The 17,873-nt window shown below is 37.8% G+C and overlaps 2 protein-coding genes across 4 annotated transcripts; one reads left to right on the top strand and one right to left on the bottom strand.

Annotated features, from left to right (window-relative positions):
* Positions 1-1,395: 1,395 nt before the first annotated feature.
* LOC114364353 (uncharacterized) lies at positions 1,396-13,276 on the bottom strand. 2 transcript variants are annotated; one of them, XM_028320473.1, is made up of 9 exons: positions 12,947-13,276; positions 12,417-12,620; positions 11,578-11,646; positions 10,808-10,942; positions 10,321-10,524; positions 6,330-6,470; positions 5,227-5,958; positions 4,621-4,847; positions 1,396-2,801 (listed from the first exon to the last, which is right to left on the bottom strand). In XM_028320473.1, exons 1-9 carry the CDS (start codon positions 13,088-13,090, stop codon positions 2,147-2,149), a joined length of 2,511 nt encoding a protein of 836 aa, XP_028176274.1. In that variant the 5' UTR covers positions 13,091-13,276; the 3' UTR covers positions 1,396-2,146. The 2 variants fall into 2 exon arrangements, with proteins under 2 accessions (XP_028176274.1, XP_028176275.1); XM_028320474.1 differs by lacking the exons at positions 10,321-10,524; positions 10,808-10,942; positions 11,578-11,646; positions 12,417-12,620; positions 12,947-13,276 and adding exons at positions 7,133-7,330; positions 7,609-7,740.
* Positions 13,277-13,823: 547 nt separating this feature from the next.
* Idh (isocitrate dehydrogenase [NADP] cytoplasmic) lies at positions 13,824-17,065 on the top strand. Of its 2 annotated transcripts, none has more exons than XM_028320471.1 (2): positions 13,824-14,008; positions 15,747-17,065. In XM_028320471.1, exon 2 carries the CDS (start codon positions 15,757-15,759, stop codon positions 16,981-16,983), a length of 1,227 nt encoding a protein of 408 aa, XP_028176272.1. In that variant the 5' UTR covers positions 13,824-14,008; positions 15,747-15,756; the 3' UTR covers positions 16,984-17,065. The 2 variants fall into 2 exon arrangements, with proteins under 2 accessions (XP_028176272.1, XP_028176271.1); XM_028320470.1 differs by having other exon boundaries at positions 13,824-14,273.
* The last annotated feature ends 808 nt before the right edge of the window (positions 17,066-17,873 follow it).

Genomic DNA, 17,873 nt, shown 5'->3' with positions numbered 1-17,873 from the left:
TTTATGGGTTTCACACGTAAATTACATGTAAAATATGTCGTCAACTCTACTTTACAATAGTTTTCTAATAATATGTACTATTTGATACTTCCCATCTGACAAGTAAATGGATGAAAGATGCTTCCGAGCCTTCTGATTCTGATCTTAGTCCATATTTAATAAGGTTGTATAATATTTTTATACACGGGGAAATTCAACTAACTGACTACCATCGAAAGATCAATATATTTTTTCGATCACATCGCACGATATAAATAATAATAATAATAAATTAAAGCTGCAAAGATCAACAAAATACACAATAACATACAACACTAGCAGTCACAACACAGGTACATAATTATTTTACACACAGGTTACATAAAAAAATAGAACAGTATACAAAATCAAAAAATATGCATTATTTATATTAGAATATGTCTTTATGGCGCATTTAAACAACTTTCAAGATAATATCCTGCATTCTAATGCTTTTATACTTATAAGTAATTTTACAAACTGGCAGTAAGTTATTCGAATTATTTAAAGCAACGCGAGTTTTAGGAATATCACTGGTAAGGGCCAGGGTTGGCTATAGAAAGAGAAGTAATTAATTAAGGTACAAAGTGACATAAAATGAAATTATATTTGTGCACGATTAGCAACTCGGCTGTAGTTGACCAATTCTCTTTGGCATAGAATATACAGGGTGGAAACGATAAGTGATCTCACTCGATTATTTCTAAACTATACAAGATATCGAAAAACTGGTTACTGATTCTGAAAGTGTTTCACAAGCTCTTTTAAACGGTATATACGGTAACGGTACAATAATAGGTTACAGAATAAACTGGAACTATCCCAAAATTCAATGTTTCCAGCTTCCATACTAAATGTATGCAGACGACACATTATTAGAAGACGTCTAATTAATTTTTTGTTAAATAATAAACTTAAAAAGTCGGTTAAATAAACTCGTAACTTGCATCTTATTTAAAATTATTTGTGAAAAACATTAGTTTTAGGCTTTACTTGCTATATCAAGAGATGAGTACCATGACTGTGATAGTACTAAATGTATGGAAGACGGAAACATTGAATTTTAGGATAGATCCAGTTTATTCTGTAACTTGATATTGATACCGTTAGATAGAGCTCGTGAAGCACTTTTAGGATCAGTAACCAGTTTTACGATACCTTGTGTAGTTTTTAAAATTATGTAACTTTACCAAATGTAGGGAAGCTGGAAACATTGAATTTTCGGATAGTTCCAATTTATTCTGAAACCTATTATTAGCACCGTTTGAAAGAGCTCGTGAAGCACTTTCAGGATCAGTAACCAGTTTTTCGATATCTTGTATAGTTTATAAATAATCAGATCGGGTGAGATCACTTATCGTTTCCACCCTGTAGAGTGAAAAAAATATGAGATGGAAACACTCATTCTGAAGGGACACGTATATTTGCTTCTCTTGTCTTATAAATGTGATAAAGAAGCACTATCTGTTACAATAATAGATAAGAAGAATATTTTCTTCTGATTACGTGATTTCATTACGGACTGATAGTTGAAGTTTCCCTCGGGATTTTTCTTATTAGAAGCGAGAGCAGGAATCAGTCTCGTAAAAAGAAGAGATTCTACTAAAATGTTTAGGGAATAAAAATAAATTACAAAGCCCTGGCCCTTTCTAAATACGCTAATTCACGCTTCTAGGTCTAAACAATCTAACATTACTTATAAACATTGAAACATTTATTTGTACTAATTATTTTTAAAAGGTTTTAACTAAGGAACACAGCCACATTAATACTTAAGAACGTTCTATTTGACGACAATTTAATACACAACAGACTTTAGGAGTAATAATTATATTTTAAAAGTGATTTTACTTTAGTAAAACACTAGAAATTGCGTTATTTTTGGATTTTTTCGAGCGACATATTAAGCAAGCATATTTCAATTTTAATTACCGCATCGATTATAATTATTAATATAGCTCACTCGATATATTTTAGACATCAATCATCAAATTCTCTGACACTAATACAACATTCCATAGAACACTAGAATAATATTTGGAAAGGGATAATGGCAGATTCAAGAATATTCTATCGATAATGAGATCAACGTTGACTCGTAATACTACTGAACAAGGAATCTAGTTGATTAATTTTTTNAATTTTTAGGCGATGGATTTCCCTCGCCGGATGAGAGTAACGCAGAGAGAGTGGCGTGCGTAGCGCTCAAAGTGCCAGAAGTGGGACTGACGATATTAGACGTGTGGATAGAATTGTTGATGATTCCCCCACTGGTTCCAGAGCTCACGATCGTGACGTTAGGCGGCGGAGTGACGCCGTTAGCGAATCCCGTGGAGAGGACCTTTTGGGTGTTATGCATCATGAAGGATTTGGCCGCGCCCGCGCTGCCTAGAGTGAGAACTTTTTTGAGCATCACCGAAGAGTTGCACGCGTTGTCGATCATATCTTTCGTCGTCGATATGTTGTCAAAGCCGGTGCTGGCTGTCACGACCGTGCTTATTTTGGGGGCGGTCGTGTGGAGGACTGGTCTGACAGCTGTCACGTTGAACGATACGCCTGAGGTGACAGTGTTGAGGTTGGTGCGGTTTAGAATATTGCGGGAGACGATCGCGTTGTGTAGTATGTTCCCTGTGGGGAAGGACTTGGAGGAGACATTGACGTACTGTGGGGTGCCTGTGAGCAGGGTGGCGGTGCTGGCGCGGGTCCCGAAGCCGATGATGGCGCTGGCGGTGCCTTGAGACATGACTGTGCTGAACGTGCCCGATTTCGCGTTGATTGGGATCCTGGAAGAGAATACGCTATTAATTGTATTGTCATTTCATGTCTCTAAAGTTATTATTTCAGAACCTTATCACTTGAGTTTGCAAGATCATAAAAAATGTTCATGGCTTATGGCCGCTGTCCCAGCTTGCAGCTTGATGATGCTAGTGTTGTGGTGTAACATTATTAAGATAATGATACTTTGGGATACTTTGTATGGTAATGATGTCTTGATAAGGCCATAATATGAGTTTTAAACCAATCCTCACCCCCGTATCATCTGGGACGCAGAGCCCGAGATATTCTTATTAGTGACAGTGTCCTGCAGCAGGTATATTGATGAGGCCATCTGAGTTTCAAACTAATCCTCACCCTCGTATCATCTGGGATGTAGAGCCCAGGATGTTCTGTATAGCCTGACCAGGAACATAAAAACCCTGGCATAGAGGCGCGTCAATTGCATTTGATAGTGCAACACTGAGTACAGTCGTACCTGCGTTAAATTAATAGGCTAACTTTATGTATCAGGATTTAGGATTATTTGCTATTATTATTATTATTGTTCGTGCTAATTTGATATTTTCATAAATTAACGAATAAAGATTATATAGGTAACCTGGTTTAAATAAATTAAATGAAACCATCAATCGAGCTAGTTGGATTTATTTTATTATTCATCAATAATCAAATTCAGAACTTGAATATATTCAACTGCAATGTCTGCTCATGAACGCTTCAAACTCGGTACTTCTTTCCCAATTCCATAAAATTCAATAGTTACAAAGGAACAAAAAACTTTAAAATAGGTAGTTAAAACAAACCACAGTTAATTTTCATAGTGGACTGTACTATACGATAAACATGTCAGTCAATTTGACAACCTTTGTCGGAAACATAATTCAATNGTTCCTGGTCAGGCTATATAATAACTGTAGCCTGTGTCAAGTGATGTATAGTCCGCTGTCCCGTTTGTGGCACAATAGTGCTGGTGTAACAATGCACTGTACTGCCAGTGATACGCGGAGGTGTGATAATGTGGTGTAGTAAATAATGTATCGTAAAGCTTAGTGNATGACAGAGCTAACATTATTTCTACTTTTGACCACCATGAGCGCTGCGATAGATTATGTCCCCCCCACCTAGTACTTCGCACCCAGCGAATAGCGCGAAAAATTACTTAGTTGATCTCATGGATCAACTAACAAGGACAAAAAACAGAAATAAAATGAATTCTAATTTTCTACGCTTTCTATTGAAACTTTTTTCTGATTAACATTTTCATAACTGCAGAAAAGGTCCAGAGAAAATCCCGCTAGAAATAGTCCACTACAATTATACTATGAAGCATAATTGCAACATTCCATAGCACGTGACCACAACTGTAATACCAAGTTGNCCAGTCGCTAGCTTGCCCGCTAGTTAGACCGCACGTGCGTTTCGTACGTGAACACTTTGAATCACTACATATGTTTGATATTTCGTCACCGCGCCCGCGCCCGCGCCCACGTGTGCAAGCACTTACCCTCGTATCATCTGGGACGTAGAGCCCGGAATGCTCTGTATGGTAACTGTAGCTTGTGGCAAGTGGTGTACAGTCCGTTGTCCCGTCTGTGGCACAGTAGCGCTGGTGTAATAATGCACGGTACTGCCGGTGATACGCGGAGGTGTAATAATGTGGTGTAGTAAATAATGTATGGGTCATTCCATGACAAATGTTACCGGGGGTTNAGATTAAGGCACTAATATTATTAAAATACTATTTCAAAATACAAGAAATTGTTGAAAATGTGTGTACGAACGTAACACCCGAAACGATGGAATGACCCGTATCGTAAAGCTTACCCTCGTATCATCTGGGACGTAGAGCCCGGAATGCTCTGTATGGTAACTGTAGCTTGTGGCAAGTGGTGTATAGTCCGCTGTCCCGTCTGTGGCACAGTAGCGCTGGTGTAATAATGCACAGTACTGCCGGTGATACGCGGAGGCGCGATGTGGGCCACAGGCACGCTGTGGATCATTCCGCTTGTGGTCGAAGCCACTGTGATGCATTTTGTCTGGTTGGTGGTGAACTGTAAATACACAATTTTATCTTAATACACTTCTTCCGACTTTAATTTTAAATAGAACATGGTTTTACATCTGGAATTTACGACTTTTTCGACGTGAATACACGACCCTTTGCCTACAAGGAGACTTATATTTTATTATGCCTACTTTAGCCAGCCAGTGTCGTTCCATTCACTTTACATTACCCATTACTTTATTTATCACCGTTGCACTAGCGGGCAGTGGTATTTTGGATGATTATAAGATTTGCATGTAGACAATGATATTTTCTTAATGAAATTTACTGGCTCAGGTGGAGATTCAAAGTCATACATGTTCAATTACAAGATAAATAAATCGTTTGCCTCCTGTCACATAAAAAAAAACTATAATAAAACTCACAGTTGTATTGTTGAGTGTAGATCCCAAGTCGAACTCATCGCCAACCAAAGTAATGGTATCTGGATTAGCCCCCGTCAGTTTCTCAATAGCCTTCCTAGCGTCAGCATCGCTCTCGATATTTCCCAAGTTCCTACTTAAAAACTCAATATCGGCTTCCACAAGCCCATCGATCAATGGATTCTGATCATCGTCAGTGTCTTTACAAAGCGAAAACGCATCGTCATTCTCCAGTTTTATATCTTCAACTTTAATGCCATCAATGTCATCGATGCTCTCAATTTTGACGCTCACATCTAAATCGCCGACTTTGATTCCATCGACTTTGTCTATCTCATCCAAATCCTCAACCTTTATGTTGTCTACCTTTATGTCATCAATGTCCTCAACTTTTATATCAGCGAAATCTCCATCGTCCTTCAGACTGGGTACTTCGGGGAAGTCCCTGGTATCATCTGAGCTAGTGATATACTGACTGGCGTTGAAATTATTGCTGTCATAGTTCGAAGACGGTGGCTCTATCTTTATGTCTTCCAGCTTCACTTCTTCTGGGTTACTAGTGGACGGTTGAGGGCTCTCTACATTTTCAGTGCTCATGATTCTTTTAGTGATGTATGTCTTTATTTTCCGGAGCATGAACGGAGGGACTTTGAAGCCCGTAAGTTCGCCGAGCATCGGCAAGGAATTGTGTTTGTACGCGTCGCTTTTTGCCAGCTCTTCAATGTCTTCTAACACCTGAAAAAGTAATGCAGTATTTTAATTTACTTTTTAGTAAGATTCACATCTCTTTCAAGATGGTATTAGAGAGGGAAATGTAAATACTATACAATAAAGTAAGGCATACAAACGCTGTTCTATTGAACTTCCATTACTCTTTATTGATGGTGTCAAGATTTAGCAACCCTGGTCAGACTGAAAACCACCCTTGGAGTGTGTGACATGACTCAATCAGACTGAAAACTTGATACTTTGATAGCCCTTCATATATCACGTTTATCAATAGTATCGTGGGTCTGAAGTGTAAACTTTAGAGACCCACACACACAATACCACCAGGGGTATCGTGGGATTGAAGTGGTTTATCAATAATCGTAATCCAATCTCACCATGATGTAAGTTTTCCCGCCAACAGCATTCACCAAGTTGTGGCTGGCGATCCACTCTTTATCAGCGCTGTCCGCAGGGTAACGGAGCAACCCGGCGTGCCTGGTGTACAAGCGCCCGCGCGAGTTACCCAGTCCCAGGACCTGTAAATAACAGTTATTTAGATGAGGAATAGAGATTTAAAAAGATATTTTAGTAAACAGTTACTTTTTTTATTTAAGTTTAATAACAGAAAAATCAAAATTCCAAGTTAGATCGAGTTCTTTACAGTGTACACATATGTAGCTACAATAATAAGGCGCCATTAGTCCAATAGTGAAGGTGTCGGACTGGATAATTTAGATTAGCAGGAGGAACAAACTGACAGAGTATTTATCTTTGAAAATACATTATTTTATGTGATGTGTATGAATGGGTAGGTTAATAACAGAAAAATTTGAGGTAAGATCGAGCTCTGTATACTTTTGTGACTTCAATAATGAGGCGACAATAGCCCAAGGGTGAGTATCGGCAGAGTAAATACAAATGAGTAGGTCATCTTCATAGAAACGCACGAGCGCGGCTTGTATGTGAGCGCGCCAATACGTGTGCGGCGCGCACGCACACACTGACAAAATTTAGCGTGGATTAGCGGTGAGGTGCGCTGAATTTTGTCAGTGTGTGTTTACTCTGGTATCGGACTGACCAACTGGTCACATTGGTTCAATCAAACTATTATGGTGAACCTACTCCTAACTCCTAACACAAGGATATTTAGATTAGCACAAGAGGCAAACTGACAGAGTATCATGGAAAATATATTTACTTTATGTGCATGAGACCCCATAATGAACAATGTGTCTTGGGTAAGTCTTGAAGGATTCCACTTCTCCGGGTCTCTCAGGGCAGGCGACGGCAGAGGGGACGAAGAAGCGCTGTCCGAATTGTCCTCTTGCTTTATTTTCTTGCGTCTGAAGCCCAAGTCGGTATCTAGTTCCACTTCTTTGCGCTTTTGGGATGGACTCTGCAACTGTTACGTAATAACTTATGATAAGGTTTTTTGGGACATACATAGCTGACCTAACATGCACGAATAAGTAATCTATCACCAAAATATAGCAATACATGTAATAAAATATGACAATACAGTCAAAACATGAAGACACTTTGAAAAGGAGTACTTATAAATAAATATTTAAGAAAAATTTTATGTTACACCACAATGCTATTATTATACGTCCTCTGTTTACAGAATAAATAAAATGTTCTTCGAAATTATGAGAATTTATGTAATTGACTTACCTGCTTGGTGAATTTGGTGTCTGTGCTATTGTTGGATTCGGAATCACTGTGTTCTTGAGGTGATGGAGTAGGTTTTGGCGGCGTTGTGTACAGGAGTCGCGTTGCGTCCAACATAGCTCGGCATACTGCTCGCACCTGTAAAGTCATTTAAAAAATATTAAATAAGGTCATAAAGGTAGCAGGATGGCGCTGGACGCAGGCCTCTACCAACCGGTTATTATAGAAATAGGCCTATGAGCTATGATCAGCAATGGATGTCATATGGCTGAAATGATGATGATGAAATAAAGGATTCAATATTTTTTTTTTATCCACAACGAGGAAGCTCTTGGCCCGTATTTCATCTGATGGTAAGTGATGATCAGGCCGAAGGTGGAAGCGAGCTTCACCCGGAATCCTCAACCACGGAGGAACTGGCTATCTTACTTTTAACTGCCGGAACACAACAATGCTGTTAACATTGTTGTTATGGCGACAAACTAAGGTAAGATGGTGGTAGCTAGCCAGGCGGACTTAGAACAAGCTCTACCACCAACCAAACCGAACAGAAAAAAANTAATGCACAGTACTGCCAGTGATACGCGGAGGCGCGATGTGGGCCACAGGCACGCTGTGAATCATTCCGCTTGTGGTTGACGCTACTGTGATGCATTTTGTCTGGTTGGTGGTGAACTGTAAATACACAATGTTATTTTATTACAATTCTTCTAACTTTAATTTTAAAATAAGTAAAATTTTACACTTGGAAATAAAATTATCATTTACGGCCTTTTTTCCAGCCAGCAAGCAAGGCTTCATATTCTATGATGCGTACTTTACCGTGAGAGGTCGTTCTATTCATGCCCCTAGCATAATCCGTAACAATACCGTTGCTAATACTGGCACAAAAATCGGTGGAGTATTATATTGCAAGATAAACAGAAACTATAATAATACTCACAGTAGTATTGTTAAGTGTAGATCCCAAATCAAACTCATCGCCTACCAAAGTGATGGTATCTGGATTGGCTCCCGTCAGTTTCTCAATAGCCTTCCTAGCGTCGGCATCGCTCTCGATATTTCCCAAGTTCCTGCTCAAAAACTCAATATCGGCTTCAACCAGCCCATCGATCAATGGATTCTGATCATCGTCAGTGTCTTTACAAAGCGAAAACGCATCGTCATTCTCCAGTTTTATATCCTCAACTTTGATGCCATCAATGTCATCGATACTCTCAATTTTGACGCTCACGTCCAAATCGCCGACTTTTATTCCATCGACTTTATCTATCTCATCCAAATCCTCAACCTTTATGTTGTCCACCTTTATGTCATCAATGTCCTCGACTTTTATATCAGCGAAATCTCCATCGTCCTTCAGACTGGGTACTTCGGGGAAGTCCCTCGTATCATCTGAGCTAGTGATGTACTGACTAGCGTTGAAATTATTGCTGTCATAGTTAGAAGACGGTGGTTCTATCTTTATGTCTTCTAGTTTTACTTCCTCTGGGTTACTAGTGGACGGTTGAGGGCTCTCTACATTGTCAGTACTCATGATTCTTTTAGTGATGTACGTCTTTATTTTGCGGAGCATGAACGGAGGGACTTTAAAGCCCGTAAGTTCGCCGAGCATCGGCAAGGAATTGTGTTTGTACGCGTCGCTTTTTGCCAGCTCTTCAATGTCTTCTAATACCTGAAAAAGTAAAGCAGTATATTAATTAATTATTTAATTAGATTCACATCTCTTTCAAGATGGTATTAAAAGAGAGAGAGAATAAATGTAAATACTATACAATAAGCATACAAACGAACGCTGTACTATTTTTTTGACGAATAAATTGAACTTCCAATACTCTTTATTGATGGTGTCAAGATTTAGCGACCCCGGTCGGACTTAAAACCACCCTCAGAGTGTGACATGGCTCAATCAGACTGAAAACTTGATACTTTGATAGCCCTTCAAATTTCACGCTTATCAATCATCATCATCATCATTTCAGCCATAGGACACCCACTGCTAAACATAGGCCTCCCCCAATGATTTCCACAATAGCCGGCTGGTGGCGGCCTGCATCCAGCGCCTTCCTGCTACCTTTATGAGGTCGTCGGTCCACCTTGTGGGTGGACGTTTTACGCTGCGCTTTCCATTTATCAATAATCATAATCAAATCTCACCATGATGTAAGTTTTCCCGCCAACAGCATTGACCAAGTTGTGGCTGGCGATCCACTCTTTATCAGCGCTGTCCGCAGGGTAACGGAGCAACCCGGCGTGTCTGGTGTACAGGCGCCCGCGCGAGTTACCCAGTCCCAGGACCTGTAAATCACAGTTATTTAGATGAGGAATAGAGATTAAAAAGATATTTTTAACAGTTACTTTATTTAATTTAAGATTAATAACAGAAAAATCAAAATTCCAAGTTAGATCGAGTTCTTTATAGTGTACACATATGTAGCTACAATAATAAGGCGCCAATAGTCCAATAGTGAAGGTGTCGGACTGGGTATATTTAGATTAGTACGAGGAATAAACTGACAGAGTATTTATCTTTGAAAATACATTTATTTTATGTGCTGTGTAAGTGTATGAATCCCAAGGATGACTGACCAACTCAATATCCAAGTCACGTTGGTACAATCTAACTATTATGGTGAACCTACTCTTAACACAAGGATATTTAGATTGGCATAAGGGGCAAATTGACAGAGTATCTTTGAAAATATATTTACATACTTTATGTGCATGAGACCCCATAATGAACAATGTGTCTTGGGTGAGTCTTGAAGGATTCCACTTCTCCGGGTCTCTTAGGGCTGGCGACGGCAGAGGGGACGAAGAAGCGCTGTCTGAATTGTCTTCTTGCTTTATTTTCTTGCGTCTGAAGCCCAAATCGGTATCTAGTTCCACTTCTTTGCGCTTTTGGGATGGACTCTGCAACTGTTACGTAGAAAGTTATGATACGGTGTTTTTGTTAATACATAGCTGACCTAACACGCACGAATAAGTAATCCATTACCAAAATATAGCAATACATGTAATAAAATATGACAATACAGTCAAAACATGAAGACACTTTGAAAAGGAGTACCTATAAATAAATATTTAAGAAAATTTTTATGTTACACCACTATGCTATCATTATACATCCTCTATGTTTACAGAATGAATAAAATCAATAAAATGATCTTCGACATTAAGAGAATTTATGTAATTGACTTACCTGCTTGGTGAATTTGGTGTCTGTGCTATTGTTGGATTCAGAATCACTGTGTTCTTGAGGTGACGGGGTAGGTTTTGGCGGCGTTGTGTACAGGAGTCGCGTTGCGTCCAACATAGCTCGGCATACTGCTCGCACCTGTAAAGTCATTTAAATATTAAATAAGGTCATAAAGTCAAAGTCAAAGTCAAGCCTATGAGCTATGATCAGCAATGGATGTCATATGGCTGAAATGATGATGATGAAATAAAGGATTCAATATTTTTTTTTTATCCACAACGAGGAAGCTCTTGGCCCGTATCTCATCTGACGGTAAGTGATGATCAGGCCGAAGGTGGAAGCGAGCTTCACCCGGAATCCTCAACCACGGAGGAACTGGCTATGTTACTTTTAACTGCCGGAACACAACAATGCTGTTAACATTGTTGTTATGGCGACAAACTAAGGTAAGATGGTGGTAGCTAGCCAGGCGGACTTAGAACAAGCTCTACCACCAACCAAACCGAACAGAAAAAAATCTGCCCCCACTGGGAATCGAACCCGGGACCTCTGCATCTGAAGCAAGTGGTCTTACCACTAGACCACAGAGGCGGTCAATTTACTACAGCTAATCTACCAATGTGAGGCCTTTACAAAAACAATCTTCTTCTGTTATGTATGAGGATTATGACTAAAGTTTTCTGAAGAATAGTAACTACCTATTATAATTCATTATGAAATAAAAATCCTCACAGTAAAAGCTATTTATTAAAAAATGTTATTAAAATACCAACCTGATCTTCACTCACTGATTCATCTCCCAAATTCAGCCTTATATTGTTAACCGCAGGAACAAAGAATTTCTGAAAAGCAATGTAACTTACTTTCATTCATTGTTCTCATTCAATGTGTGTAAACAGAAATAAACGATCAGCATACTTTGTTCTTATCTAACAAATAAATACAGTAGAATCCCGATTATCCGGATCAATTAAAACCAGGGGTGTTCCGGATAATCGAAAATCCGGATAATCGATTTCAAAGTAAAATCAAACAATAAATAACTTTTTACAATAGAAAGGGTTTTCAATACATCATTTTAGAGTCTAAAAATCTAAATTTTAGACCATTGGTCATCCATTTCTTTTAACAATGAACTATGAAGACGTCCGTACCATGTTACGGTGGCGGCGCCTTCGGTTTTTATGGGTCCAGACCCTGAATCGGTAATTAGAAACCGTGAAGAATGAGTCCGGATAATCGGATATCTGGATAATCGAGGTCCGGATAATCGAGATTCTACTGTACTGCATTAATTTGTTTGAGGCTGTTACTAATTGCAGAGTTATCAATATGTCAACAATAAAATAAGGACAGGTTTAAATTATCAGGAATCATAATTCTGTTCATGTGTTGTGATTCATACATAACACATCAAATGTTTGTGTACTAATAATTAAGTACAGAATGTTGATGTCTGATACCTTAACTGATTCTTAGGCTGAGTTGCACCACCTAACTTTAACAGTAACTGGTGTTTTTTGTACGGAGTTGACAGATTTTTTGATGATAGCTAAAGTTAAAGTAAAAGATGGTACAATCCAACATTAAAATTAAAAGTGTTTAAACGAACCTCCAGGTACTTTTTGATGACTTGATCAATTTCTCTCGTGACGGCTGACTGTATGGTCTGTCTTAACATGTCCAGGGACTTGTTAGCACTCGCCCGGAACTCTGCTATTGGCCTTGAATGAGGTTGAACCGGACCGGGAAGGCTGAATCGTCGGTGCATAGCAGCAAGTGTGTTGATGGCAATTTGCCGTGTTATTGGCTGTTTCTGAAGCGTAAAAATACTCATATAAAGTAAAATGTTTTAAATTTAAACACTATTTTTAGTTACAATTGTTGCTACGATAGTATAATGAAGAGATTATCAAAGTAAAGCTTGTAATTGAATTCAAGGCCAAGGGTGTGACACCCATTTGCCAGATGTATATTTATGTACATTCTACTGTCACACGTAGTGTAGACAAGCTTACATCACGAAATGCACATATTTAATTCAATAAAAGATTTTTATGAATAAATTAAAGATTTATAGTAATGAATTCTACCAGTGTAAAATAAAGCAATATTTAAATGTTGGCGACATTACTTATTTACCTGCATGTTCGCTGCGCTTGTGTCGCTAGCACGTACAATTAGCGTTTTGGTCGGAGCCTGAAAATTCCATGAACTGCTAGCCGAATTATCAGGCGTATTTTGAGGCGTCACTTCTACGTTACTCCAACTCTTTTGAATCACCATTTCGTATCACTCAAAGAACCAACACCAACAAAAACAAGACCAGCACTTAAGTGACGTGTTAACTAAAAATTATTTCGACGCATTTTATTCAGCTATTTGTTAATTTTTAGAAAAAAATAATTTACATTTGCAGCGTATTTTCAATCAATCAATCAATATTTTGGGTTTTGAGCTTTTTAATTTTCGAAGATTGGGGCTACACTTTTTTGCCCACAGTCACAGAGTAAAATATATTTTCGGAGATGGNAGGTGTGCACTCGACGAGGCAAAAGACGCCAAAGGTAAAAACGAAAGCGCGCAGCGCTCACGCTGCCTGGCCAGAGGGGGGGAGGTGTGCGACAGAGACGGCTATATACACACTGACAACAGGAAAGAAAGAGAGGCAAATAGTACGACATTCTCATATTGTTTATATGCTTCGAATCACGGTACAGAGGTTTAATGTTATCAATGTGGTTTAATGGTTTCGGATCCAAAAAAAATGTTAGGCTGAAGCAATAATTACTTAATTTAAAGTTTCACTTTACCTTTACTCAACATCAAAAATAGGCTTGGGTTCACCATCATACTCAAGTAGAGGATAAGCTAATTAAAACAATTTGAGTGTGCTCATCTCTTATGAGCACACTCAAATTAAATACTTGTAAAAAAACCTAGTGAAAGTGCATCAAAAGAAATAATGAAGTCTCTTTTCGTTGTTTTATTTTTGAGTTTGTGGCACAAAAAAGCAAAAACTGTGGTGTTGCATTTTATGTCATAATTTCAGCAATGAACATTTGATTTTGGCCAGCAATTTGACAGATATCAGATGTTGATGACGTCTCACAATTTTTGACATTGACATTTTTTACCTACCTTCTCCTGAGCTGAGTTTGCTGCTGAAGCTTTCTCCACTTTCTTTTACCAGATTAAACAGGGGTATGTACCGAATTATTCTAAATTTATTAGAAGCAAAACATGCAATCGTGCCGTAATGTTATCATGAAACGCGTCTCGTACATTCAGTATACTTCACACGACCAATCGTGAGCACCGCTGTTGCTTACCTAGTTCTTTGGTGTGAGGCATATTACTGTGTGTAGCTATCAACTTCCAATTAGTCCTGTCTGCGTCGTGGTGCAAGTACGACGAGTCCGTCATCTTGTAATAGTTAACATTCCTGATATCTTGATATCTGCAGCTGGTAAGCAAATAAGTTACAGTTATAAAGTTAGGTATTTATATTAGTGCTTAGTTAGCTCGTTAATTTAATGACGTAGGTACCGGTTCGCCGTAAATTTCCTCTAGAAGTATATTTTATTTACTCATTTACAAATTGTTGAACTTTGTACTAAGGCAAACTTGTTTTGCAAGTATAAATGGTTGCTTTAGAAATTAACTGTTTTAGAATTTGATTATTCTATCAGTACTACCCACAATAAATAACAAGCCCTTTTGAATAATGTTCAGGTTTTATTGATAAATTTTAAACTCAGGCATTTAACATTCCGCATACTATTTATCCAATTAATCAAATTATTGGCTTAAATTGGATACTATGCTAAGGGTGTTCTTATGTGTTGCTTATAACTGTTTCTATTGATCAAAATATGAATATGGTATCCATCATTTTCTAGAAACCATTTAGCTCATTGTTTAATAGGAGTATTATGCTAATTGTAATCAAGGTCATAGAAACTGTCCACATAACACTGATATTACAAGACTAAATAAGTGTTACATTTATTCATAAGAACAGAAAAGTGTTGTTTTTACAATATCAAAGGTTGAAGGTCATTGCATATTGAAATAAGTAGCTGTTTTTGCTGTGATTGTGACAGATAATAATGTAGGTAGAAGAAACATAACTGTAAATTGAAATATAAGTCATTCAGAAATAGCTAAGCACTTCCCATATAATATATTTTATGAAATGTTACATAATAATTAAAGCTTTACATTTTTTATGCTTATTTAAAGTTTATAAACACTTTCTTCTGAGTTTAGAAATTTCTCCAGTTTAATCATAAAATTCTACCTACCTAACTTTTGTAAAATTTCAAAATTGAAAAAAAAAATCTTAGGACCTTGATCACTATCATCAAAAAGAGAAAATCTCCAGTTTAATCATAAAATTCTACCTACCTAACTTTTGTAAAATTTCAAAATTGAAAAAAAAAATCTTAGGACCTTGATCACTATCATCAAAAAGAGAAAATTATTCTTGTTACAGACATTTTTTTTTTTCAATTCTATTTAAAATCATACTGTTATCTTTGTGGCTAACTGCTATCTATGTTATGTGTTAGATAATGATGTGTGGCAAATATTGTTGTTATTACTTTAGCTAGGCTATTAAACTTATAACAATAAAACGAGTCTTCTTAAAATTATAAACAATGTACATTAACAATAACAACATAATACAATTTTTTTCCAAAAAATTGATTTACATAGCTACTTACACAGTTTTAATAAAATTGTGGTACACAATAATTTATATGGAAATTGTAATAGGGCCTCAAATATTTTTTAGAAATTGTTATCTGTAGTAAAATCACTGTTAATGACTGCCTAACTTATTTATTTAAAATTAACAGTAGATACAATAGGATGTAGTTAAGCTATTTGATGTCATGGAAATTATTTTTAACAATTTTCCTCTCATTGTTTACAGTACTACCACAATGTCGAAGATAAAGGCAGGACCCGTCGTCGACATCTTGGGAGATGAGATGACCAGAATCATCTGGGATCTCATTAAAGATAAGTTGATTTTGCCCTTCTTAGACATCGAACTGCACACCTATGATTTGGGTATGGAATACCGTGATAAGACTGACGACCAGGTCACCATTGATTGTGCTAACGCCATAAAAAAATACAATGTCGGTATTAAGTGCGCCACCATCACCCCCGATGAGAAAAGAGTTGAAGAATTCAAGTTGAAAAAGATGTGGAAGAGTCCCAATGGTACCATCCGTAACATTCTTGGCGGCACTGTCTTCAGAGAGGCAATCATTTGCAAGAACATTCCGCGTCTTGTAACTGGCTGGGAAAAGCCTATCATCATTGGTCGTCATGCCCATGCTGACCAATACAAAGCTACAGACTTCGTCGTACCAGGAGAAGGTAAATTGGAACTTATCTGGACACCTCCTTCTGGACAACCCATTAAGCATGTAGTAAACGAATTCAAAGGTGCTGGTGTTGCCTTAGGAATGTTCAACACTGACGCTTCCATTGTAGATTTCGCTCATTCATCATTCAAATATGCTTTAGATAGAGCATACCCTCTTTACTTGAGCACCAAGAACACCATTCTCAAGAAATACGACGGCAGATTCAAGGACATTTTCCAGGAAATTTACGAAAAGGAGTACAAGGCGCAGTTCGAAGCTAAGGGTATTTGGTACGAGCACAGACTGATTGACGACATGGTTGCCTATGCTATGAAGTCCGAGGGTGGCTTTGTTTGGGCTTGCAAGAACTACGATGGTGATGTACAGTCTGATTCAGTCGCCCAGGGCTATGGATCTCTCGGTCTTATGACATCTGTGCTCATTTGCCCTGATGGAAAGACAGTGGAGGCTGAAGCAGCTCACGGTACCGTCACAAGGCACTATCGTTTCTACCAGCAAGGAAAGGAGACATCCACTAACCCTATTGCTTCCATCTTTGCATGGACCAGAGGCCTCCTGCACCGCGCGAAGTTAGACAACAACGACGCACTCAAGAACTTCGCAGAAACTCTGGAGAAGGTCTGCGTTGACACTATTGAATCTGGAGTAATGACAAAGGATCTCGCTATTTGCATTAAGGGAATGAACAATGTCAAGAGGGCAGATTACTACGAAACATTCGAATTTATGGACAAACTGGCTGAAAACTTGAAGAAGAGTCTCGGCAAATGACTGCCTGAACATAAATTCAAGAGTAATCTTTGATAACTTTATTATTTATTTTTGTCACAAAAAATTTAAAAATTTTGAACTATTTTTCGTTACTGGGATTTTAAGGTTTACAGTGTATTTTACGCATTTATTTGTATTTAAAGTTTATTAAAGTCTTTGTATAGAACGCATATATTTTATTTTAGTAACTTTTCCGTTAGGTATTTATTTGCAATCAATCAACATGGAAAGCATTGGGGGAGGCCTATGTTCAACAATGGACGTCCTATGGCTGAAATGATGATGATGATTTATTTGCAGAACATTTCGACATCAAATTGTTATTATTTCCCCAATATTACCTCAACAAATTTATCAGCCCAGTTAAATGATAAACTGGTCTGCGGTTATTGATAAGAGGCCCAAAATGCTCACCTCACTCAATATTGCGAAAACAAGTGCCAGTTACTAGCCATGCTAGACTTCATGTTGTGTAGATATTGGTAGATATATCTGTCATCTATGATAAGAGGAAACAAGCACTTACGTATTTAGGTACGTGTAAATTCAAAGGAGTTGTAGTGTTGACATTGTTATCACTCCTCACAGCGTTCAACCTCCGGGTCAAGGCTATAGGTACAGAGCCAAGTAATGTAACTTCATATTTTAGTGCTACTAGTACTTATGCAAAGGCAAATTAACCATTTAAATATTTCTACAAGCCCAAATCTAATTTCAAAGACTTATCTACATAATTACGTCTACAGTTAGTACGTCATTGCTACTATTTGGAATATCTAATCGCTATTTTAGTACACGTGTAGGACGTAGGTACACACCTCCATAGCAGCCAAATTCAAATTATAATCTTTATTGTTTAGTAGGTAATTAATACATTTTTGCACGTAGAT

Source organism: Ostrinia furnacalis, unplaced genomic scaffold (assembly GCF_004193835.3).
Source record: "Ostrinia furnacalis isolate ACB-3 unplaced genomic scaffold, ASM419383v2 OfSCF7387, whole genome shotgun sequence".
In the NCBI taxonomy this organism is placed as follows: domain Eukaryota; kingdom Metazoa; phylum Arthropoda; class Insecta; order Lepidoptera; family Crambidae; genus Ostrinia; species Ostrinia furnacalis.
This window is presented reverse-complemented; position numbering and strand designations above follow the sequence as displayed.

Bases quoted from the DNA above. Each gene is read 5' to 3' on its own strand.
- Idh (XM_028320471.1), top strand. From the start codon at position 15,757: ATGTCGAAGATAAAGGCAGGACCCGTCGTCGACATCTTGGGAGATGAG.